Source organism: Laccaria bicolor, genomic scaffold (genome assembly GCF_000143565.1).
Source record: "Laccaria bicolor S238N-H82 LACBIscaffold_16 genomic scaffold, whole genome shotgun sequence".
NCBI classification, from domain to species: domain Eukaryota; kingdom Fungi; phylum Basidiomycota; class Agaricomycetes; order Agaricales; family Hydnangiaceae; genus Laccaria; species Laccaria bicolor.
Genome location: NW_001889887.1, coordinates 799,206 through 822,845, shown reverse-complemented (window position 1 = coordinate 822,845; position 23,640 = coordinate 799,206). Strand labels below are relative to the sequence as shown.

Sequence of the window (23,640 nt, the reverse complement as noted above, 5' to 3'; positions counted from 1 at the left end):
CAGGCGCACCCAGAGCTCCCATCGGCCACGACGGTACCAGTTTTCCCAAAGGTACGCCCACACCTCTCGAAGATCGTGCTCAAAACAAAACTCATACATTTGTTTCACAGCCCAAGCTTTGATGCCGGCAGCACTGGGTGTGGAGTACCCCGGAATGAGCGGATGGGCGCATAGGTGGCGCTCCATCATGTCGACAAGGGTGGCTGGTTTTCGAGCGGACAAAAGGTACGCCGCCCAGTATTCTCCTCCTCGTCGACCTCAGGCTCATGTCAACAAGGCCATCATGCGGGGAGGTGGTGGGGGTGCGCGTTTTGAATTTGAATAAACCTGGTTGGTTCTCGTCCTGTGCCTCTGCCTTTCACGCTGCCCATCTCCCCGCCACAGCCTTCCCTCCCCTCCCTCTCCTGCCCTTGGTAGCAGCTGCTGGTGGTGGCGCATCACCATCCTCAGTGGCCTTGACCTTCTCAGCCGCCGTAACGAACCATTGCAGCAAAAACGCGTACAACTCCAACGCCGTTTTATGTGCCATGTACAACTGCTGATTTCCCAACTCTACATCGCGAATAGTGGCCTCTCATTCCACCAACTTGAAGGGACCAGAGGAAATGTAGTCGAGAAGCTTGCTCATAACGGACCCAGATATGTACGGCGTCTGCATGTTTGAGTAGACACCTATAGATGTCGAAAACCTGTTCATCCGTAATTGCACTGCTGGAGTCGGCAACAGCCTCCACGGCAGCTACCAAATTGTCAGTTTTTGAGTCGGATTCAAAGTGAGGTAGTCACCTTTAAGAAGCCGCTCTGGGTCCTCTGTAGTAAGATCATAGTCGTGTGGAATGTCGTAGCTACCGAGCTTCTGGAGAGCCGCGACCTGAGCTGAGAACAATTCAATATAGCGAGGAATGAACATTGGTGGTATGGACGATAAAGATCCAGATGTTCGCAAATAGCCTTATCAAGGAAGTGTTAGATCTGAGAATACTGCTATTTTGGGAAGTTCTTCACCTCGTGGTTATTAACATATCTTCCACATATTTGCTGTGCAAATATGGACTTGCCTTTAGTAGAAAATTCTTCTCCAATATCTTCGACGTTTATCCGCCCCAGAAAATTCTTAATAATTCCGACGGAAAAAAATTGATAAAATGAAATACAACATTTTAAATATCTTTCAACTAATTCCGGCAGTTAAAAGGGAGCATTATTATCAATATCTACCGCATTTTTCCACATTATACCCAGTATATATATAAGCCAAGGCCCGCAGTGTTGGCGTGGGCGTCGTTGGCGTGGGCATGAGCGTCGTTGGCGTGGGCGCGGGCGTCGTTGGCGTGGGCGGCGTTGGCGTTGGCGGCGTTGGAGGGGAGTGGTGAAGGGTGGTGGTGGTGGTGGAAGGGAATGGGATGGTCACGGAAGTGTGACCATGCTGCAAATAGAAGATGTGACGATATGGCACGCCCTCAAATAAGTCACGTGACCTCACCCCGCAGACTGAACAAAATCATGAATCCTTATTGCAGCTATCACTGACCCACACTATATGTAAATTATAACCCTTCCATTCATTGATCAATAAAATTGTAAGTATGGCTTGTATATTGTATAGTCTATTTTCGCTTTTTTAGTTATATTCATATATAATAGTAATAATATACTGGAATGACTGGAATCCACTGGACTCCACTGGACTCTGACTGGACTCATAGTCCACTGGACTGGGACTGGACTCAGGAAAGTGGCTGGCAGTCCAGTGGGAGTCCACTGGACTGGACTGGACTGGACTCCAGTGGACTGGGCATTCTGCCAGCCAATCTGGCCTGGTAAGAGGGCCACTGGAATCCACTGGAATCCACTGGAGTCCACTGGAGTCCACTGGAGTCCATATGGATTACGTGGGGGAGGGTAAAGACCTCATTGACATGCGATATCGTATGAGACGAAGACCGAGGCCACCAGAAGTGGGGCCAGAGCCGAAAGAAGTATGTAGTCCATGTTGCAGTAACTGCAATAACGAGTGAGTTTTCTATGATTGATAGACGAGAGAATGACGTACTGTTCGCCTTTCTGCAAATCTCCCATTGAGAATTTCGTTTCGGCATGGGCCAAGGTTTTGAAACCACTGCAATTGCTTATCTGAAAAGGGAGGGTCAGCTTTCTTAGGCGGACAAGCAGTAAACGTCGTACATCTTTCTGAGAAGCATATTTCAATATATGTTTGCGGTACAGAGCATCTTCAGGGAAGAACGCAAAACCCGTGTGCAAACCCGGGTCTTTTTAAATTGACGAGCGCATGAGGTTCTTGAGGCGGAAATTGGCATCCATCGCTATAATCAACATATATAGGAACCTAGAGGTGAATTAGTTCAAGGACGTGAAGGCAAATAGCGCACACTTACTTCCACTCTGCCGCGATGGTTTGCCAGTCGTCCGGTAGATTCACACCAGGGCGGGGACATGCGGCGCAACCAGGGGCAAGGTCACCAGGCTGCGTACTTTGCAGCCCCCCTTGTAAGTTTCCACGGCCGTTACGCTTCATGAGCTTAAGGTGCCGGTACATGCGAACCATTCGCATGAATGATTTATAACAGGTCTACAAGAAGGAAGTCGTCAGTCGTCATGGAAATCTGATATGAAAGTACGTTACCTTAGGTATACCAAGTTCGGTGTTGTCAGTCAGACACTCAAGAGCTTTGTAAAACTCATGGGCTGAAAGTTTTCCTAATAAGGTGAGGGCGTGGAAGTGTTCGAGCACGCAAAGAGTGGTGCAGGTTTGAGGTTGGTGAACGGTGGCAGGAAATAATTCAGCCCGAAGAGGTTGTTGACGATTGGAGATCGTCCGGTGTTCGCAGCCGCAGAAGTCGACTGCCACGTAGTGTATACCGTTTGTATGAATAACTATGAAATCTTTATGTCCGGGTTGAGGCGCAACACATGGCGCATTGAAATGGCCGAGCTGTATCCGTAGTCCGAGCGTCTTGAGAGATATTTTTTCAAAGAATGTACCGTTCCATTTCTAGTAAGCGATTAGCACGTTGAAGTCAAACCAGAGATAGAGCAACATACGTGAATTATGTGGAAGGGGAGGTGTTTGTGTTTCTCCAGACAACAGGCCAAGCAGTATAATGATTTTCCCAAGCAATCCTCACAACGATACATGCCAGACTGACCGGTACGCCCCTTCGATGCACAGGCAGCACAGCCGTGGCTGAAGAGATGATCACCCCGACCCTCCAACCTCAGAAACTCCAACAGAAACTCCTCACGAAACCCCGGGTCCTGCTTATGCTTCCTGGCCCACTCATGTAGGGGAGCATCCTAAACTTGCTCATTGATCATGAATGGGGATAGGGAAGTGCAAAACTTACCGATGTTGGATAACGTTTAGCTGCCACTTTTGCGGCTACAGTCTCCGTGGGGTCGCTTATTTCTTCCCCTGCTTGTTGCTGCAGCAGGTCGTCCAGAGAATGACTGCTCCAGTCAATACTGGCGTAGTCGGCACTTGGATTCCACTCTCCAAAATCTGGCTTATAGGTGGTAGAGCGCTTTTGCGGGGATCGAGGCGTCTGTAGAATTCGGAGGCCATTGTCAGAAATTCGAACAGTGCGCGCTTGAGGGATGGAGGTGTCAGCCTCGTCGCCAGAATCAAGAACAACTGTATACACCGGCTTGACCCGTTTGCGTTTGACCATTGAGGGAGATCTAAGACAAGATCCCATGACTGACGCTCAACAAGCGCTCACGTGTTCCAAGAAAAGAGTATCAATTTACAATCTTACATCAACTACTTTACAAGTGCGTAAGCTAGCACTCTAGGTAAGTTTCGAAGGCATGGATAGCGACGCATAAAGAAAGCGTCCTCATCATTTCTTGGATTGCGATGTTCATCTCCTCCATCCAAACAGATTTCAACAGCGCTGGGCCATCCTTCCTTGGATCGGGGAACTTGAAGGCATACCAGCGCATCTTGTCCTTGAACCACTGTTATACGCATCAGGTAAGTAATACTAATCAAGATGACGATCGAAAAGTCTGCAGTACCTTTTTTTGTAGGTCAGCTATGTACAAGCGATAGCCGGAATCATCCAACAAGGCCTCTTGGACCCGAATGTGAGGCTCGGGATCAGGGAAGCGCAAAGACCAGACTTCAAAGCCTCTATCAAAGAAGGCGGCCATTTGGGCCTCTTTTTGTGCCGCATGGAAACTGGGAAGAAGAGCTTTGAGCAGCTGGGTCTGTTGCGTGGTGCTTGCTCGATTGTTGGGGTTACGACAGGGCAATTGCTGGATCTACGATGAGAAATCAGTCAATCACGCCAGGGTCTCAGGGTCAGCGTCGAAGGAAGAACGGATCTATGCACATACCTCTTTCTCCTTGCGTCTCCGTGCTCGTTTCTCGGCTTCATTGTCATTCAGAGAGACTGACACGATTTCGTTTGTGCGACAGAGGGATACTTTTTTTTTGGGCATGATTGAAATGGTGAGTGGTTTGGTTACAACGATTTGGCTGGCCCGTGGCAAGTTTAATCGAAGCTTATCAGTGGTGGCTGAGGAACTATACAGTTACATTTGGTCAAAATATGTGAAACCTTCCACGAAGACGGCGTACTAATACAAGATAGTCAACGAATAACTAAGTAGCCATTTTTTCACCCTCAACGATGATCTGATACCCGAATACACCGCTTCCATGCCAATCAGCCAAGTCACCAGGAGCCGTGAGGAGGAATTCCGCGATCTCTCCTAGTAAGTAATACACCTCTCGGTACTCTTTCCCAACAGAGGCATTGGCCTCGTTATACTCCGCTGCACACCCGTACGCCTGCAATATATCCCCAAGTACGTCCTGCACTTCTTTCATCAGGTCTTCCCACATTTCGAGTGTTGAATCGCAAGCAGTTTTGGCCAATTTGGGATTTCTGATGTAGTACTTGACGAGCGAGTCAAGGTACGCGTACTTGTTGCCGCGAGTGAGTAACAGAAAATTCTCCTTGGCCCTTGCAATCTTATTGAGTGCCTCAAGTCTGTTTGAAGTTAGCATAAGTGTTGCCAGAAACGGCAATATAGATTTACCCGAGGTTGGCTTCAGAGTCGACATTGCGCTCGGCTGCAGAATCAGAGTTGACACTGCGCTCAGTTGCAGGATCAGAGTCGATGGCTGGCTCAACCCTATGGGGGGGATTTTTTCTAATAGCTTTCAATTTCTTTTTATATGCGTGACGCGACCGGCGACAAATCTGGACACGGTTCCTGAGGAAATGAAAGGGGGTTGGGGATTGTGTACACCACGGACAATTGGAAATCCTCACTTATCATAGTACTTTTTGGAAGTAGCACGTCGTGCAGCCAATTTTTCTTCAGGTGTTTTGTAGAGCGTTGGTCTCGCCATGATGAAACGAAAGTTCACGGAGAAGAAGCTTGTCCAAAAGCGGACGTATACACTTTCTTACGACTTTTTGTTCATTCCCTTAGAAATTGTAGGAGCGGTATCATTCTGAACCGAGGAACTGACTGTGTACAAAGACCCATTTCTAAGAGTATAAAGTTCACACTGTAGCCTACATTGACATCGCACATTGTGAATTTTGGTCCTCAGATCACGTCGGAAGTATGCAATTTCTTACAACTTTTTATTCATTGCTTTTAAACCACGTATATCCACACCATCCCGAATTCAGGGAATGGTTGCGTACACAAACACGGTTCGAATAATGTTAACATCTTAAAATTAGCCAGGGTTGACATTGCACACGATGGGTTTCAGTCCGCAGATCCTGTAAAAGCGCATCTGAAGTCAGGCGTGATCCTGCAGTTGGGCATGGTTTCTTATGACTTTTACTCTAGCTCGGGTAAAACTCTGAATCTTCCTATCTCAGTTGATATATTTCATACTCTAGATCCTTCCCTCAAAATTATCAGCCATTTCACAAAGATTGAAGGGTGAAAGGACAAGAATTTCACGGCTACAGCATATGTTTGTACATTGTTTGCACATGCTGTTTCCTCTGACTTTTACTCTAGCTCTGAATCTTTTCTTTCACTTAATAAATTTCATAGTCTAAATCCTTCCTTTTGAAATATAAGCTGTTTCACGAAGATTGAAAGGTGAAAGGACGGAATTTCACGGCTACAGACAAGAATTTCATGGTTACGGCCAGATGTTTGTATGTCCTTGGTTATAAAAAGGGGGATCCTTTACAACATCAACTTTTTCTTTTCAATTAACTTGACTGACTTGTAATTCTCAGAGGCTGTTAAAATGTGTCCGATACTTATCACAGAAAAGAAAGACGGCAGGACAAGATTGACATTGATACGATATGACATTCGGAACGGGCTATTTACGCGACGATATGGGGCTCAAGAAAATATACTCTAGCTGGGCATTGCAATCCTACTAAGTCAAATACAACGCAAAGCCAGCATTGATTGCGGCAGCCATCCTGGTGTGTCCCTCCTGGATGCTCGAAACTTTGGAATACGCGGAGTGTGACACACCCGTCACGAATGGGGAAAGGATCTCCCTGCAAGTAATGAGTAAGTATTTAGATTGTTGTCAAGTGGTGCACGATAACTTACCAACCACTAAAAATGCCGATGTTCCGGCCACGACTAGCCATGTAGAATGGCCCGGATTCGTTTAAACCTGGGACATGGTAGCCGTAGATAGGAGTGACCAAAGATGGTGGTGGAAGAATGGCGTTCTTGGGCGCATTGTAGGGCAAGACATAGTTGGGCGCGTAAAGCGCGGCAGTCGAGGTGGTGAGAGCTCCAGTGGGAGCCATGATCGCGACAGCAGGTGCAGTGGTGCTTGCAGCATCCGGAGTAGCTGCGGATGCGGGGCCAGCAGTGGATGTGACGTTGTTTGCGGTGGTAGGGGTCAAAGAAACAACTGGCGCAGCAGGTGTAGCCACAAGCACACGTAAACCTACAGGTGCAAGGACATCTGCAGGTGTGAGGGCGGTTGTGGAGGCAGTAGGCGCAGTGGCAAGGGGAACAACACGTGCGGCGGTGGCAGAAGCGGAATCAATGGCGATAGAAAGGACGCCGTTACCGGGATCAGCGGGAGAAGTGGGACAAAGAGTAGTGGCAGAAGCGTTAGGAGAGATGGTGGGATCGAACACCAAGATGTCTTCATCATCGGACGTATGGGTGTAGTTTGGATCGCTGGCCCCGAAACCAAGGACTTCCCATGCATCCCCATGGAAGTCAGGGACAGGGACAGGGGTAGGGATGTCACTATACACAGTCCTGAGGAGAGCGCGAAGAATGGTGCGGGCGGATCTGGGACCAATGTCAAGTCGAGCAAATAGCTCGTCGATAGCTGTGAAGAGTGTCAGGGTGAAACACAAGACATGTAGAGGAACTTTACGACATACCAAGACTGGCTGGCAATGGGGAGCTATCGCGCGCTCCATCGTCAGTAAGTGTAACCATGTCGAATATGCTGAGGGGAGTTGTACTGGGAACTGGGGGGAAGCAGGAAGGTTGGGGGGATGTTGCAAGTTGAGACGGTTCTTTAAGTGAGGGAATACGCCTCGAGCTGAAGATTACCAGATCTGGTATAAATTGCTGAGCACACGGCGTATTGAATAATTTGTACGTACTGTTGAAAGATGCTTTTCGCGAAGGCCACTTCTGCGAGTTACTTCCGCGACATGTTGACGGTTGTCGTCTCACAGTAAAAACTGTAAATACAGCACATAAGTTGAAAGAAATTGCACATACCCATTCTATCTGCAAAGATCTGGCGTCCATTCACAATGGCGGTCGTCGACAAAAATGAGCTCAAGAAAGTTGAAGTTGACGTTGAGCCTGTGTTTGCGTAAGTTGTGATCGCTTATGACTTGCATATTTGGGAAGGCTGATCGTAAATATCAGGGACGCGGACATCCTCAATGCCAAACTCATGAAAGGATGGGCGAAGAGCGAGCGCAAAACATTCTTACAGTCTCATTTGGAGTCTTACAAGGCTGCGCTACTCGTTTCTTCCGACAAGGCTGACAAGCTCCTCGACAATATCGTCAACCTTTGGTTCGCCAAGTTCCATTGGTCAATCCCAGTCACACAGTCACACCTTTACAAGCCGTTTCCCATACCTGTTGGCCCCGATGGTTTCGAAATTCTGACAGACGAACAAGCCCAGCTCAAAAAGAATGTCATAAAGCGGCTTCAGACGGTAAGTGTCCGTTTTTCATGCTGATACGTTATCTAACCAACTGCAATAGACGTTATACCACTGGTATGATTACCGGAGCAAGAAAGTCAAAAAGCTACAGATCTCCAAGAAGGCGAGCGATGATCCGGTCAGCCTCTTGCTCAAAAGGTTGCTTGGCACCAACGACGGCCCTGGGAAGCATGCAGCAGGGTGGCAACTGTGGGGGAAGGAGAATTTCGACGCCCTGAAGTCGCAATTCAACGCGGAATTCAAAGCGAGTGGCAAACGTGAAGCCCTTCGCGCCACAGCTTGTAACGAATTCAAAAAAGCTCGTTTCGCTGAGTTAAGCGAAGAGGAACAAGCGGATTGGAACCTGAAGGCCAGCGACGCGCACAAAGCGGCCAAGAAGAGAGTTAAAGATCGTGAGACAGAGCTTGAGACGGGGGTGATGAGCCCTGAAGATGCTCAGATGTGAGTAGATCGTCAATCACAAACGCCTAACACTTCTTACTGATCGTCCATCAGGTGTATCAATGCTCTGCCGAACGTCCTTGGACCGCTTGTAGATGGACTAGGCAAGGCCATCAATATGCATGTGTCGGTCTTGATTGGTGGGCCTGAACCCAAGCAGATGGGGCAACTCAACGTGCTCAGGTAATGTCAAATTTTGCATGGCCTGTCGTCTACTCAACTCATGCATGATTAGTGTCCATTATGGCCTTAATAAGGAGGCCGTTCCTAGATGCTGGGCATTATCTGACAAGGAGAAGTTCAAGAACGGGCCCAGGAAAGCATTCCTCGACTTTTTGGAAACTTGTTATTGTAAGTACATCCCTTGTGGTACTACGGCATCGACTAATCCCTTAACTGCTAGCTCCTGATGAACGGCGAGCGCATGCTTGGATCGAGGGCGCCAAGGTTCCCTTGTTGGATGACGACATGTCGTCGTCTATGATGGTTGATGACAACTCTATGATCGTCGATCCACCTTCGGCTCCAGACACTTCTGCCTCCACTGCTTCAACAAAGGACGCGCCTGCACGCAAGTCAGCTCCCTCAGTGAAGCCCTCTGCATCCACGGCGTCGACAAAGAGCAACGGCAAGAGGAAGCGGACACGTGGACGAGTCAGCAGTCGGACGTCAAAGAAGCAAAAGAAGCAACAGCAGAAGAAGGGGAAGCGCCACACTAATTCCGAGGAGTCGGATGCCGAGGAGTCTAACAAGGAGGAGGACGAGGACGAGGACGAGATGCCGTCGGATATAGACACCAGCGACGACGACAGCGATGACAAGGATGTTCCTCTGCGGCTGACGACACGTACGACTGCAAGGCAGTTAGCAAAGGATGTCGTTACTGACAGCTCCGCGCTCATCGGCTGCGATCAATCTTTGATACAAGGGCCTCGACCTTTGGAGTTTGCCGTCGTCCCACCCTCAGCTGGCGAAGTCGTCCCACCCTCAGCTGGCGAAGTTGTCGACCCCTCACTAGAATCGAAAAACTCGCCCCTACCTGACAAAGGGGGGGACGAGCCTCCTCACTCAACAGTGCAGCTGGAACTCTTCCATGAACATCAAGCCGGCGGTGCAGCGGTTGTCAACGCAGTGCTTGACAACTCCAATCAACCTTCGACCCAAGAGTCTTCGCTTCTTTCCCCTCAACCTAACGACATCACCGAGCCCTCTGGACTCCGAGTCAAACCTCCCTCCCCAATTCCTACTCCTTCAACGTCTACTCAGCTCCCACATGCTAAACATGCACCTGAAAGCCTACCGAACCCCGCTTGGCCGACCTGGTTCGCGAATGCCTACAGAATCTTAAAAAACAAGGACCTCGGCCCCATCTTCTCGCCCCTCCTTCCTCTCTACGTTGAGCTCGAGTCACGCACAAATTTTGATATTGGGGGGCACACAGCTGGTTTCCGGAAGGGAAATAGACCGGATGAGGTTTCTTGGTGGATTGGCCGTGGACGCGAACGTGAGCCGACAATCAAGGACGTAGATGTCTTTGATAGGTGTTGGTGGTCCTGGTGGAAGGGTTTGCAGCCGCCGTCTCAACAGGTTGCTGCCGTCAAAGGTCTTCTCGGAGGTGATCATCGTTTGACGGAGGTGCAAGAGGATTGGGATGTGCAAGAGGATTGGGATGTGCAAGAGGATTGGGATGTGCTGCGCAAGCATGGGCAAAACGGATTTCTGACCATACTGTCAACTCTCGCTTGGTGGGGCGGCTCAATCAACGGTAAACCTGTAGAGAACTTCGCGAGTTGGTTGGCAGCTGTAACCGAGGTCCATTGGGTCCTCTTGCGTCTCTTGGAGCAGGGGTAAGTCTCATGTAAACGAAATTTTTGATACATCCGTGTATATAAATGTATATAATTTTTCTTGCCGCACAGAGAAGTTTTCGCGAACTTGAAGTCGAAAATCAACACGCACGTGACTTCAATTTTCAAACAGAATGCACGAACCAACGCTTTCAAAGTTCACGAATGGAAAGAGCACGCATAGGAATTACAAACAAAGCTATGAGGGCTGAATAGAGAACATTTGATAAAGTAACTATCATTTCAAACAGTAAACGAGTGACAGATTGTGGAAACAAAAAAGTGCCAAGCAAGAATACAATAGGGATACACAGCACAGCACGCGTGAACATTCCGCTAAGAAAGAGTACCAGGAAGTTAATGAAATAAGTGCCGAAAGAAAGAAGGAGGACTGGACCAATGAAGCAGCAAGAGATATCTTTTTTTTTTTTTTGAAAAACAAACATACCGGGAGTGGAAAACATACATATGCGGCAGCGGATGAACCTAAAAATAGGTGAATCGAATGAATGACGTGCGCGGAAACAAATAATTGATGGATATGAAGCTCTCACAACAAAGGAAGTTAAAAATAGACCATATCTACCCACAGAAACCTATTCTCGGGGTGTAGAAATGCAATGCAAGCCATTTTTTTAAATTTTCGCGTGCATTCTTTCAGTAAATAGAGGATGCAGACACTTTTGGCATTTGGGCCGCATACAAAAATGCACCCTACACAAAAAAAAGCGAAGTGCAAGAATGCAGGTTTAGTTGGTCATAAACTACAGCCTCGGCTGGTTGTCTTTGTGTCGTCGCGTCGTCTTCGTGTCATCTGTGTGGGCGGTCGTGTCGTCTTCGTGGGCGGTCGTCCTTGGTCATGGGTGTCGTTGACGTCGGCGTGGTGTGGTGGTGGATCTGCCACGTCACCACGTGGCACCTGTGGTTTGGGTCAGCTCAATGGGTGGGGTCATTTGTTCGCGGGTGGAATGAAATGACGGACGACGACGAATGTCGTCGTCTGTCATCTGGTTGCCACGCCGCTGGCTTACCTGGGCTTTCCGCTCGCCGTTGTTCCCACCCATCTGTGGTCGTTGTTGTTGGTGTCGTCGCCAGCGTCGTTGTCGTCGTTGTCGGCGTTGTCGACGTCGTTGTCGCGGGTGGTCGTGGCCTGAGACGGTGGGGTGAATGGTGGTGGTGGTGGTGAAAGAAAGAAGCAACGTGGCAACGCGGCAGCCATAACTGTCACGTTTGAGACGCCACATGACAAACGACACTATATAGAGACCTTTAGTTTACCTTGTAACAAAGCTGGTGTGGCTCAGGTGGTTAGATTGCTGCTTCTATTCACAATGTTGTGGGTTCAATTCTCTCAGATGCAAAAATTTTATTTTTACTTAAATATAGTAAGGACACTATAAATACTATATCTATATGTATTCTAATGGTATAATGGTCATTAATTCCTTCCATGGAATCCATATGAACTGCTCCATGGAATCCATATGGACTTGTTCCATGGAATCCATATGAACTTGTTCCATGGAATCCATGGTGGATATGCCTAAGTTCCATATGGAATTCAGTGGAATCCAGGTGGAATCCATGATGTCCATGGAACAACAAATTGGCTGTGGTCTCAGCCAAGATTCATTCCATGGATTCCACATGGAATTGGTGATGGATTCCATGGATTCCACATGGATTCCATATGGATTAACCTGGGGAAGGTAAAGACCTCCTCGCCAACTCCCTCATTCATCCTATACCCCCAGACCTCGAGATCCAGACGCCATGGATATCAACAGATTAACCATCAAAGAACAAAACGAATACATGAAGAAAGGGAAATGTTTCCAATGCGGACAAACAGGGCATGTGTCTCACGACCATGCGACCAACCCCACCCTTAACACTGGAAAAGGAAGTACATCCAATTCTAGAAAACCCGCCACTCCCTATAAGGCTATCATGCCACTGCCAAACAAAAACACCGCACAGAAAGTCTGTGCTATCATGGCAGGACTCGATGACAAAGAATTAGAAGAAGCAAAAGTTGCTTTTATAGAATCTTTGGATAAAGATCCAAACGAACCAGCCGAAGAAGAATCAGACGATGAAGATGAAAACAAGGGTTTTCAGTGAGAAGGCTAGCAACGACGTCTAGACCTTCTAAACAAATTTCCATTAAAGCTCTTAGAATTCGAAGTGTACCTAACAACGACTTGAATTCAATGTGCGTTAACACAAGAATTATTAATGGAAAGAAAACCGTCGAAACAAAAGTGTTTATCGACAGTGGTGCTCAAGGAATTTTTATGGATGAACGATTTGCGAAAGAACACAGACTCCCGCTCTTGAGATTGGATAAGGAAATCCAAGTCTCAAACGTAGACGAAAGCCCAAACAAGAATGGACCCATTAGGTTCTATACCCGACTCCTGCAAAAATCAATGGAAAAGTAAATTCCACTTGATTCTTGATTTCCAACCTAGGAAAAGAAAATGTAATCCTTGGATTGCCATGGTTAGACAGAATTAACCCCGAAGTAAACTGGACAAAAAAGACCATCAAGATTATCCCAGACAGGATAAAGAAACCGAACATACGACAAGCCATAGATCGAGAAATCCAGATTCTAAAGATAGAATCAGAACGCAAGAAGATGAAGTCAAAAGAAGCTTTCGCAGATCAGCTGCGAAAAATCCCTGACAGAAGAAACAAAAAGAAGAGATCAACAGTCTTTATTGAAGAGATACCTGATGAAGACGCAACCCCGAAGTTTGAAAGATTAGCAGATAACGAAGAAGCCATTCTCATAACTGTGAATGAACTTCCCAATCAATATGAAGACATGCCAGCCCTAGTACCCAACACAGAAGATGATGAAGAAGATGAATCAGAAGGAGATCTTGTCACCGCATATCTCCAAGAAGAAACTATAACGACATTCAAACCAGAGAAAGAAGAACCCCTGAATCAACCCATTCAGATTGATTCAGATCTAGCAATTAGAGCCAAGACATCTATATCACAGAGTCTTGCACATAAGGAAGAAACGAAAGAAGAAAAGACTTTTGAGGATCTAGTCCCGAAAGAATACCACTGATTCAGATCAGTATTCGAAAAGAAAGCATCAGAGCGCTTTCCCGAATCGAGACCATGGGATCATAGAATCGATCTCAAACCGGACTTTGTACCAAAGAGATCGAAACTCTACCCATTAGGACAAAAAGAAGAAGAAGAAATGAACAAGTTTATCGATGAGAAAGGTTTTATCAAACCATCAAATTCACCTCAGGCTTCACCCTTCTTTTTCGTATCAAAGAAAGACAGCAAAGCACTGAGACCCTGTCAAGATTATCATTATCTGAACAGTTACACAGTCAAGAACACATATCCCCTTCCATCTATCGACGATCTCCTAAACAAACTCCAAGGAGCCACAGTCTTTACAAAGTTAGATATCCAATGGGGATATAACAATGTCCAAATTAAACAGGGTGATGAATGGAAAGGTGCCTTCATCACTAAAAGAGGACTATTCGAACTGACAGTAATGTTCTTTGGAATGACCAATTCGCCCGCGACATTCCAAGCCATGATGAATGACTATTTCGCTGATATGATCACCCAAGGATGGGTTTTGATCTATCTTGACGATATTCTCATATTCTCCAAAGACCCCAAACATCAACATGGACGAACCGAGAAAGTTCTAACAAGACTAGAAGAAAAGGATTTGTTCCTTAAACCAGAGAAGTGCGTTTTCAATGCCAAAGAAGTTGAATACCTAGGTTTCATCATAAGGCCAAATGAAATCCCCATGGACCCAACAAAACTAGCTGGAATTCAGGATTGGATTCCACCAAAGAATGTAAAAGGCATCAGATCATTTTTAGGATTTGGCAACTTCTACCGAAGATTTATTGGCAACTATGCAGAAACCGCCAAACCCCTGAACGAACTTACTAAGAAAATGAAAGTTTTCAAATGGTCACAAGAATGTCAGACGGCCTTCGATAACTTAAAGAAGAAGTTTCTAGAAAAACCCATTCTAATCATCCCTGATCCAACAAAACCATTTTATGTTGAATCAGATGCATCCAAATGGGCTACAGGAGCCGTTCTCCGACAAAGAGATACGAACGGAGATTTGAAACCATGCAGTTACATTTCTCACAGTTTTACTCAGACAGAAAGGAACTACAACATATATGACAGAGAACTTCTAGGCATCATATGAGCCCTAGAAACATGGAGACACTTCTTAGAAGAAAGTCCACACCCCGTAACAGTATTCTCAGATCACAAGAATCTGACATACTTCTGAAAGATGCAGAAACTTAACTGCCAACAAGCTAGATGGAGTTTATACCTATCAAGGTTTAATCTTCAACTCATTCACGTTCCTGGATCAAGAATGATCCAATCAGATGCCCTATCCAGACAACCAGATCATGTCCCTGATAACAATGACGATAATGAAAACCTTGTCTTACTCCCAGACAAGATATTCATTAATCTTATTAATGTCGAACTTGCAAAGATGATCAAGTTAACAACAGCCTCAGACGAATTAGTAAAGAACATATCAAATGTTCTTTCTACAAAGGGAATCCCACCGATTAAATCAAGCCTTTCCAATTGGAAAATAGAAGATGGAAAACTTTTCTATCAAGACTGATGCTACATTCCTGATAGTAATGGAATACGGAAACTCATTGTACAAGAGTTCCACAATTCGCCAATGACCGGACACCCTGGAAGAGACAGCACATTAGAAATGGTACAAAGACATTACTGGTGGCCAAGATTACGCCACTTCATATATGAATATGTTGCAGGATGCGCCATGTGTCAACAGAACAAAATTAACACACATCCAACACAACCACCGATGCAACAAATTAAATCAACAGGAACACGACCGTTTCAGATGATATCACAAGATTTTATATCAGGATTACCAAAGACAAAACGAGGCTATGACTGAGCTCTTTACTCTCCCCCACCTATTCCTACCAGACTCCTACTGGATTCCCGGAATCCTACTGGACTGGACTAGGACTGGGACAAATTTCATGCCGGCTGATCACCATACAAATTTTGTACCCTAGTCCTAGTGGAGTCCTAGTAAACTCCTACTGGAATGATCCCAAATCACCAGGAATTGTGGAATTCTGCTGGATTTTTAAGGAATGAGTCCAGTAGGAATTTCCAGGGACAGGGAGCCCAGTAGGACCAGCAGTTTGTCACTGTTGTTGTTATTATATAATATTAAAAAAAGCGCAACCTGACAGAATTGAACTCTCAACCTTACAAACAGAGTGGCAAATAGTGCATACAAAGCACTTTACCACTTGCACCACGACAGCATTATGACAGGTAAGTATTATATACTCTATATACAGTTGAGTGCAAAAAGAATGAAGGTTGGTTCATTTTTCTGGTTCTTTCTAAGAATCTATTGTACCTCAAATGTATTTGTGTATTCTTTTACATTATGTAGTTGTGTTACACTTCCCTTGGTATGGACTAATTTCAGTGAAAACTGGAGCCTTGAGAAGGTTTTTATTCTGGAGGCCATTTTTGGCATCTGAAAAAAAAGATATGTGCTAACTGGGGAGGTAGCCAGAACTTACCTCTGGTCAACCTGAATGAGCCTATCAAAGAATCAGTCAAAAATACTGAGTGGTTAGGTCTGTAGAGGCTTTGTAAAATGGCTTGTTTTGCCTAAAACAGGCCAAAAATAACCAAAATAGCACAAAATGACCATTTTCTGGAGGCTCTACAAGCATAACTGCTCAGTATTTTTAACTAATTCTTTGATAGGCTCATTCAGGTTGACCAGAGGTATGTTCTGGCTACCTCCCCAGTTAGCAGATTATTTTTTTTTTCAGATGCCAAAAATGGCCTCCAGAATAAAAACCTTCTCAAGGCTCCAGCTTTCACTGAAATTAGTCCATACCAAGGGAAGTGTAACACAACTACATAATGTAAAAGAATACACAAATACATTTGAGGTACAATAGATTCTTAGAAAGAACCAGAAAAATGAACCAACCTTCATTCTTTTTGCACTCAACTGTACCAACATACTGACCTCCTTCCTAGAAAGGACGTTGGTGAATTCCGCGAGTGGGAATTTTGCCCAAACCCAACAACACTCAACAACACCACCATCACCACCCTCTTGCTCACCCACCACGAACACATCGCCTTGTCACCACCATTGCCTTGTCAATAGTGACCACCACGACCACAATGGACAACAACAACACGCAACAACAACAACAATGGGCCATGACAGACAACAACAACAAACAACCACGGCACACAACAACGACCCCACCCACGGACATGACAACCACCCACGAACCACGAGCGCCCACCGACATGACAAACAAGAAAGACGAGGGACAGTGATGACCCCCTCCCACCTGCCAACGACGACCATAACACCCACCACCACAAACGATGCCCGCCGCCCACGAAAAACACCCAGCACACCCAAACGACGACCGCCGCCCACGAAAAACACCCAGCGCCCACAAACGACATCCGCCACCCATGCAAATGATGACCACCGCCCTCGAAAAACACCCCGCCTATGTGTGCAAATGACATGGCACCCACGAAACAACAACTCCCTCTCTCCCTCCCTCCCTCTCTCCCTCCCTCTCTCTCTCCCTCCATCCTTCTCTCTCTCCCTCCCTCCCTCCCTCTCTTCCTCCCTCTCTTCCTCCCTCCCTCCCTCTCTTCCTCTCTCCACCTCTCTCACCCCCTCCCCCCTCCATCATTTCACTTCACTCACTTCCCCTCCTTCCATAGCTCTCTCCCTCCACCACTCCCTCCACCACTCCCTCCATCACTCCACCACTCCCACCATCACTCCACCACTCCCTCCCTCTCCCTCATTACATTAGTAAAATATCTTTCTGTATTTAGTTGTCATTTCACAATACAACATTTGTTTAAATGTGAATTTTGAATAGAAATTTGAAGTTCTGACTTGGTAATACATTGAAGTTGATATTCCAGTGGGAATCCAGTAGGAATCCAATGTCTGGAGCATTTCATCTAGTTTGTTCAAGTTCAGTTGGAGTCCAGTTGGAGTCCAGTGGGAGTCCAGCAGGAGTCCAGTAGGAAAGGAATGTGAAAATGCCCCTTTGGAAATTTTGTTGAAGTCCAGTAGGAATCCAGTAGGAATAGGTGGGGGAGTGATAAGTATTGCTCGAAAGCTTAACATAACTGCCCATTATGCTTAATAACCGTAACATTATTGGTTTTGGTTATATGCATACTTTCTGGTGTTTATAAACTCCTACATGGTAGTGTAAGATTTTTGGTGCATAAACATGTAAATAAGAGAGTAAGAAGAAATCAGAACAAATATATTTCTATAATAAAAAAGTGCAGCCCTCAGTAATCTTACATTTCCACTGAGCTAAGCCACTCTTTTAAACAACATGATTTAGTGTTTTTGATTTTTGATTCTTTCTGAAATTGGTTCCAGACATGGCACCATGGCCAGGCAACAGCAACCACATCCCGTCCAGCATTGATTCCACGTGCATGACACAAGAAGAATCTTCAACAATTGATATCAACAGCACAGAAAGAAAGCAAGAAGTGGAATGGCTTGTTGACCGCAATTATAGGAGCCAATTGAAAGTAATGAAATGTTGAACCTTGAAATCTCAATCACGGTGTTCTTAAACACTACCGTCCAATCCAAAAATATTCCCTAGAAGAGGGGGAGGTGTGAGAACATATTCATGCAAACTCAGATTGGGAAAACGAGCAAGGCCAAAGAAAACTACGCCAGAGGCGAGAAATTGAGGTGTTTTCAACTTGAAGGTTGGGATAGAAGAACATAATCAATTTTACTCAAAAGGCTCACAGATGACAGTAAAGAGGAAAGGAAGAGCAAGAGGGCTTGAATAAGGGAGGGGCTCTACCAATTCCATTCCTCGTCTTCATCTTGAGTCTTTGCATTGGAGGATGTCGTTGTCGGTTTATTTGAAGGTTTCATGCCCCCGTCCGGCCAGGAGGGCATCAAAGTCGTCGTGTGCAGTTTCTTGGAATCAGGGGTCATAACGCTTGCGATGCGTATAGTATCGTCGTTGTCGTCGTCAAGAAGGGAGGGTGATAAAGGCGAGGTAGGTAGAGGCGTGCTCCGTGTACGTGAGATTGGTGGAGCTGACCCGATTGGTGTGGTGGGAGCATTCCATGCAGAGACGATGCTTTGTGAGACGTCCGATAGTAGCACGGATGCTCGTTTTTGACTTTTGGTGAAGCTGTATACAGAAAGAGACGACATCAGCATCACAGTAAGGAACCAGGGAAGACAAAAGGACGGGGCGGAACCGAGATCTGGGACCATTTTGTGATCGAAAAGCCGGCTCGCCCAAGAAAAGGGTCCAATGGAGAAAGCAGAGAGATAGACGTACGCAGGACTATCCCTTAACTCCCCCAACTTCTTACCCACACTACCCATCCACGTTGCACCTCCACCCGTCAAGACGCCTAGGCCAGGGATAGACGAAGGCGGGGGAAGCGAACCCATCCCATACACACCACCCCCAAACCTGCCATCGGACTGTGCCGCATACCCATGTCCGTTCGTGTTGAGGGTCGCCCGCATAGTATTCCCATTCGTCTTCTCCCTGCCGCTAGTACCACCCTCAATCTTCGCAGTACCCTCAAGCTCAGGGAGCGGTGACGGTACCCTTGAGCTCCCTACTGAACTCGCAGTAGCGGTGTTGGCCGTCAATCCAGGCTCGATGGCCGACAACCCACTGCTCCAATGCAGAGGAACAACATCTTTCGATTTTCGCCGGCGGACTTTGGCTCCCCCACTTGGGGTTAAGTCCAAGCTAGACGTGAAAGTTGCTTCGTCGAACTCGTCGTCGTCGTCGTCAGGCTCTGATTGCGGTTGAGGCTCTCCTGGAACGGGCTGCTGCGGATCTATCGCACCCTGTTGCCGTTCTTTGCGCTTGAAAGCAGGGTTCGGACTCATGGTCGGAGTCGCACCTGTATCGTGGACCATCAACTCTGGGGCCGCACAAAAGTTGTCACTTTCCCCAAGCGGTTCTTGGCCATCCTCAACATCATCACCTCCCAACTCCTTGCCGCCTAAAGACGACGCAGCCGTTGAGCTCGAGCACTGCGAATACCGCGTCGTCGCACTGGTAGCAGTAGCATGCGTCGACACTGAAGAAAGACTCTCCTTCTCCCTCGCATGAGTCCGCCATCTTGGCGTCGTTGGCCCTCCGGATAGTGGTGAGCTTCGTTCCGCCAATAGTGGCGAACTCCGTTGGCCCGAAAGGGGCAGAGGAGAAGCAGATAATGGGGATGGGGAGCTGGGAGTCGAGTTCGGATCGCTGATAGACAAACCAGCAGCCAAGAATCGGTGCATGCCTTCTTTAATGCCTTCTAGGACTGCAGGGCCCGTGAGGCCGGCTACGACGGTGGAGGCAGGGTTGGTGATAGTATTTGGGGGTGCCCTTGATACTGCGTCTGGAGGTGATTGCGACTTTTCGAAGCCGCGGTTTACGATGCGTTCCCATTTACGTTTTACTAGGCACGTATCAAGGTGAGCGATTGACATTGGGGGAAAAAGAAGATTGAGACGTACACTGCAACAACTCCTCCTCGTGAACAGCCAGCTGAGATCGTAATTCGAGGCATTTGGACTCTTTTTGAGCAATAAAGTGCAGGAGTTCTGCGTGTCTGTAGAGTAAGTGTTAGTTAGGGGGTCAAGAATGAGATCAACAAGCAAAATGCAAAAAAGAGAGAGATGCAACAAAAGACCCTATGAGGAAACCGAAGCTTGAAGCGTAGGGTAAAGTGGAAGACCCCCATGACGTTAATGGACGTACGGAGTCCTCAATGAATTCTTGGATGACAGCCCGCAGCTGGAGGGCCCCAACTGGCCCCGTCTTGGTAAGACAATATCAAGTCAAAGAACGGGGCGTTCTGCCAATGCCAACCGAAGCATGGGAAGGGTAAGCGCATAGGGAACAAGCAGAGCGAGCCCGGGTTGGTTCGCTGTACAAGTTGCTCCTGGGACGTCCGGGGAAGAAAGTAGGGATCTCGACATGCAGAGCGTGACTTTGAGCCCACGAAAATCGTATCAAAACGACGATGTGGGGAGGAAAGAGAGTTGGGGCTGGTGGCCGTCGTTTGATGGTACATGAGTGGCATGTCGCGTCATACGAGGAAGGCCAACGATGGCGCGGTCCCTCCTCAACATCGCGAAGACTTGACGGGATAAAACCAACGGGTATACGTTCGCAGAGGAGAAAAACGGACAGGGGCACCATCAGGCGAACGAGCGCTCAACGCTGCCGATTAACATTGACGCCTGTCCTTGATCCACGTCCAAAAATACGACCAAGAAAGAAAAAGCGAGAACAAGGAACAAAAACGAAAAGACCTACTCACTTTTCAGCCAACGTCAACGGCGGCCTCTCTTTCTCCTTCTCCTTCTCCAACGGCAAACTCATCCTCTGAATTTCCCCATGTCTCCCCTTCAAACCCGGGCTCCCCCTCCCCACCGAACTGCTCCTAGACAATCCAGCTCCAGCATGCTGCGTACCACGCGCACTTAGAGGCGAGCGTCCCGCATTGCTTAAAGTTATTGAGCTTGACGTGTAATAGTCCGGGGTCCGGTCAGGGGGGTAATACGATATTGAGCTTTGTCTCCTGGATGCTTTTGAGGATGTGCTTGGTGAGTGCAAGGGTGAGGACGCGGATGTGGATGAAGAGGTGATTGTTCCATCTAGGAGGTGGAGTGGTCGTGGACCGGGTGAGGCGGGTGGTAGTATGGCTAGAGAATGTCGTTTAGACTTGGTCGTCGTCGATGAGCTTGAAAGAGCGGAGTAGTATGACGAGGGGGCCGTTGTGGATGTGGGCTTGCTCATGGCTCAGATGATGGGCATGTACACGAACATGATGAAATTCAGGTCTAGGTGTCGCATAACAACCACAACTACTTCCAAGAGAATTGAACTGAATTCACGCTCCGTTCTAACATCTATTCCTCGCTGTCCGAAACAGCGTGCATGTGTGTACTCTAGTCACCCCCCACAACAACCACGTCTTTCCGAGTCCAACCACGTCCCAACCACTTAGTGAGCAGCAGCTGTCGAAGCACCCTCCTTCTCCGCCTCCGCAATGAATTTTTGAATGCTACACAAAATAAAAAACGTCAGCCCCCTCTCTCCTTCCCGTAAACCAAAGCAAGAAACGCACAATTGTTCTTCCTCCCTACAAACACACCCACACCGCATCAGCCATTTCTCGCCTATAACATATTCAAGAAAAGACACATACGAAGACCCAGCATTAATCTTAACGCTCTCCTTAGCCTGCTGCACCGTCGCAGGCTTCTTGTCCGCCTCTGACCCACCCCTCGTTGCGAGCCATGCCGTTCCGAACGCGGTAGACAGGACCCCGATGGAGAGGTACTCGTTCTTGATGGCGCGGCCGAAGATTGTGCTGTCGGGCGTTAGGATATGAGATGAAAGAAATAAGGAAGGAAGCAAGTAAATGGCGTACTAGGACATGAAGAGGATGTGTTGCTGGAGGAAGGGAACAGAACAGAAATTATTCGTGACGTAACATGTCACCCGGATATCTCCGGCCGTATTTGGCAGCACCACCCAAGGGCCAAATGCTTGGAAGACCACTACGTTCAAATACTCGTTCTCCTCCGGCTCAATAATTTCGGACTTCTTAAATGTCAGTTATTTAGGTGCTCGCGGATGTCGACGTCATTTATTGACACTGAAAAATCTACAACAAATCCTGCTCCTCAACCGGTCAACTTGTGTCTCTTGATCCCAGTTCGTTTAAATCACGATTTCGATTTTTTGCCCCAACTCGTAGTCACGGCTACTCACCGTCATATTGATGCAATTGTGTTCTTCTGCAAAGGAAACCATCCTAGAAGCTACCGGAACACGCTAGAACATCGCCGAATTGGCTGGACAACAATCGCAATTCAAAAACAAGGCCCGATCTTGGATATTTAAGTCACACCGCTATGGCCAAGTTGCATCATTGGTCGCCTCCGAAACTTTAACACATACCTATACCCCTTCTACGGAACAGGCCATGATCCCACAATTTCCGCAAGAAATTCACGACTCTATCATCACCTGCCTCCACGGGGACACTCCTTCTCTTTTAGCATGCGCTCTTGTCTGCAAAAACCTCGTTCCAATGAGCCAGCAACTTTTATTCTCCCAGGTCGAACTGAAATGGGTCAAGCATAAACCTGTGCCTGGTTACCGCTTTCGCCTGCTCCTTGCGTCCGCACCCCACATCGCTGGATACGTGCGAGAGCTCAAGATTACAAACGGATGTACACGCGACTTTGATTATGAAAAGCCCGGGTGGGTAGCTCACGATAACTCGCTTCAAACCATCTTACCTTCCTTGTCCAATCTCAAAGCAATCACTTTCAACGCGAAGCACACCAGTTGGGAGTACCTCCCTCGCCGCGTTCAGGAGGCGTTGTTATCAGCATTTCGCTCTGATTCACTCATCTACCTTCACTTGAAGGGAATCAGCGACTTCCCCATCACGACAATCACAGAGTTTGGTGGTTTGAAGCACCTCCGGCTCAGCTCTTTACATTACCTTGGGCCTTTCCCTACTTACGAGGGATCCTCCCCTCCCTACCCTGGCCATCCACTCACAAGCTATCCCAACTTGAATCTCTTCATTTTGATGTTGAACCCGAGATCATGCAGGTTGTATTCGACGGACTTCTCCGCGGAACATGCGTTGACAATAAAGGTCAGTGTTTCGTGTCCCCTCCGCTACCCCATGCTACCATCGCACGGTATCCCTCCCATTTAGGTGATGACAACGAGTTTACTCGTATCCATCAATCTCCCCTCCCACATCTCCGCACCGTCAGCATCCAGCTCGAGCTGCGGTCCCTGTTCGCAATGTCCAAGAACGCGCTTCTCAGCGTCGTCTCCCTACTTCATTCCAACAAGATCGCAACACTTCCTCGTCTCGAGGAACTAGCATTCTCCTGCAACGGCGCCGATATTGATAACCTTCGCGCTCCCTTCGACATGTCCATCTGGAAAGCGCTGGACGCCCGAGCACATCAGCTGTCTGGAAAATCGTTCCGAGCCCTCACCGTCGATATCTTCATCCCGAATG

General features: G+C 47.4%; 7 protein-coding genes across 7 annotated transcripts; 3 read left to right on the top strand and 4 right to left on the bottom strand.

The window, feature by feature from the left end:
- Nucleotides 1-1,232: 1,232 nt before the first annotated feature.
- On the bottom strand, nt 1,233-5,571 carry LACBIDRAFT_328405 (uncharacterized protein; the record flags this gene model as incomplete). Its single annotated transcript, XM_001882328.1, has 15 exons — nt 1,233-1,426; nt 1,532-1,536; nt 1,893-2,002; nt 2,054-2,186; nt 2,265-2,324; nt 2,397-2,590; nt 2,645-3,013; nt 3,366-3,699; nt 3,809-3,978; nt 4,039-4,284; nt 4,360-4,541; nt 4,648-5,018; nt 5,068-5,163; nt 5,445-5,505; nt 5,547-5,571. 15 exons carry the CDS (start codon nt 5,569-5,571, stop codon nt 1,233-1,235), a joined length of 2,550 nt encoding a protein of 849 aa, XP_001882363.1.
- Nucleotides 5,572-6,391: 820 nt separating this feature from the next.
- On the bottom strand, nt 6,392-7,431 carry LACBIDRAFT_299466 (uncharacterized protein; the record flags this gene model as incomplete). The annotated part of the gene is made up of 3 exons (XM_001882327.1): nt 6,392-6,518; nt 6,574-7,318; nt 7,374-7,431. The coding sequence occupies 3 exons, from the start codon at nt 7,429-7,431 to the stop codon at nt 6,392-6,394; spliced, it is 930 nt and encodes a 309-aa protein (XP_001882362.1).
- Nucleotides 7,432-7,757: 326 nt separating this feature from the next.
- LACBIDRAFT_328403 (uncharacterized protein) lies at nt 7,758-10,654 on the top strand (the record flags this gene model as incomplete). The annotated part of the gene is made up of 7 exons (XM_001882413.1): nt 7,758-7,819; nt 7,858-8,173; nt 8,223-8,623; nt 8,678-8,806; nt 8,859-8,974; nt 9,027-10,470; nt 10,543-10,654. The coding sequence occupies 7 exons, from the start codon at nt 7,758-7,760 to the stop codon at nt 10,652-10,654; spliced, it is 2,580 nt and encodes an 859-aa protein (XP_001882448.1).
- Nucleotides 10,655-12,243: 1,589 nt separating this feature from the next.
- Nucleotides 12,244-14,695, top strand: LACBIDRAFT_299464 (reverse transcriptase-RNase H-integrase; the record flags this gene model as incomplete). Its single annotated transcript, XM_001882412.1, has 4 exons — nt 12,244-12,590; nt 12,650-12,910; nt 12,985-13,487; nt 13,569-14,695. The coding sequence occupies 4 exons, from the start codon at nt 12,244-12,246 to the stop codon at nt 14,693-14,695; spliced, it is 2,238 nt and encodes a 745-aa protein (XP_001882447.1).
- Nucleotides 14,696-15,830: 1,135 nt separating this feature from the next.
- Nucleotides 15,831-17,378, top strand: LACBIDRAFT_328401 (uncharacterized protein; the record flags this gene model as incomplete). The annotated part of the gene is made up of 6 exons (XM_001882411.1): nt 15,831-15,837; nt 15,864-15,884; nt 15,962-15,980; nt 16,084-16,151; nt 16,285-16,305; nt 16,567-17,378. The coding sequence occupies 6 exons, from the start codon at nt 15,831-15,833 to the stop codon at nt 17,376-17,378; spliced, it is 948 nt and encodes a 315-aa protein (XP_001882446.1).
- Nucleotides 17,379-18,409: 1,031 nt separating this feature from the next.
- LACBIDRAFT_328400 (uncharacterized protein) lies at nt 18,410-21,380 on the bottom strand (the record flags this gene model as incomplete). Its single annotated transcript, XM_001882326.1, has 4 exons — nt 18,410-20,034; nt 20,093-20,187; nt 20,337-20,396; nt 20,902-21,380. 4 exons carry the CDS (start codon nt 21,378-21,380, stop codon nt 18,410-18,412), a joined length of 2,259 nt encoding a protein of 752 aa, XP_001882361.1.
- Nucleotides 21,381-21,453: 73 nt separating this feature from the next.
- LACBIDRAFT_294585 (uncharacterized protein) lies at nt 21,454-22,050 on the bottom strand. The gene is made up of 4 exons (XM_001882325.1): nt 22,018-22,050; nt 21,793-21,957; nt 21,712-21,726; nt 21,454-21,648 (listed from the first exon to the last, which is right to left on the bottom strand). Exons 1-4 carry the CDS (start codon nt 22,023-22,025, stop codon nt 21,588-21,590), a joined length of 249 nt encoding a protein of 82 aa, XP_001882360.1. The 5' UTR covers nt 22,026-22,050; the 3' UTR covers nt 21,454-21,587.
- Nucleotides 22,051-23,640: the final 1,590 nt, after the last annotated feature.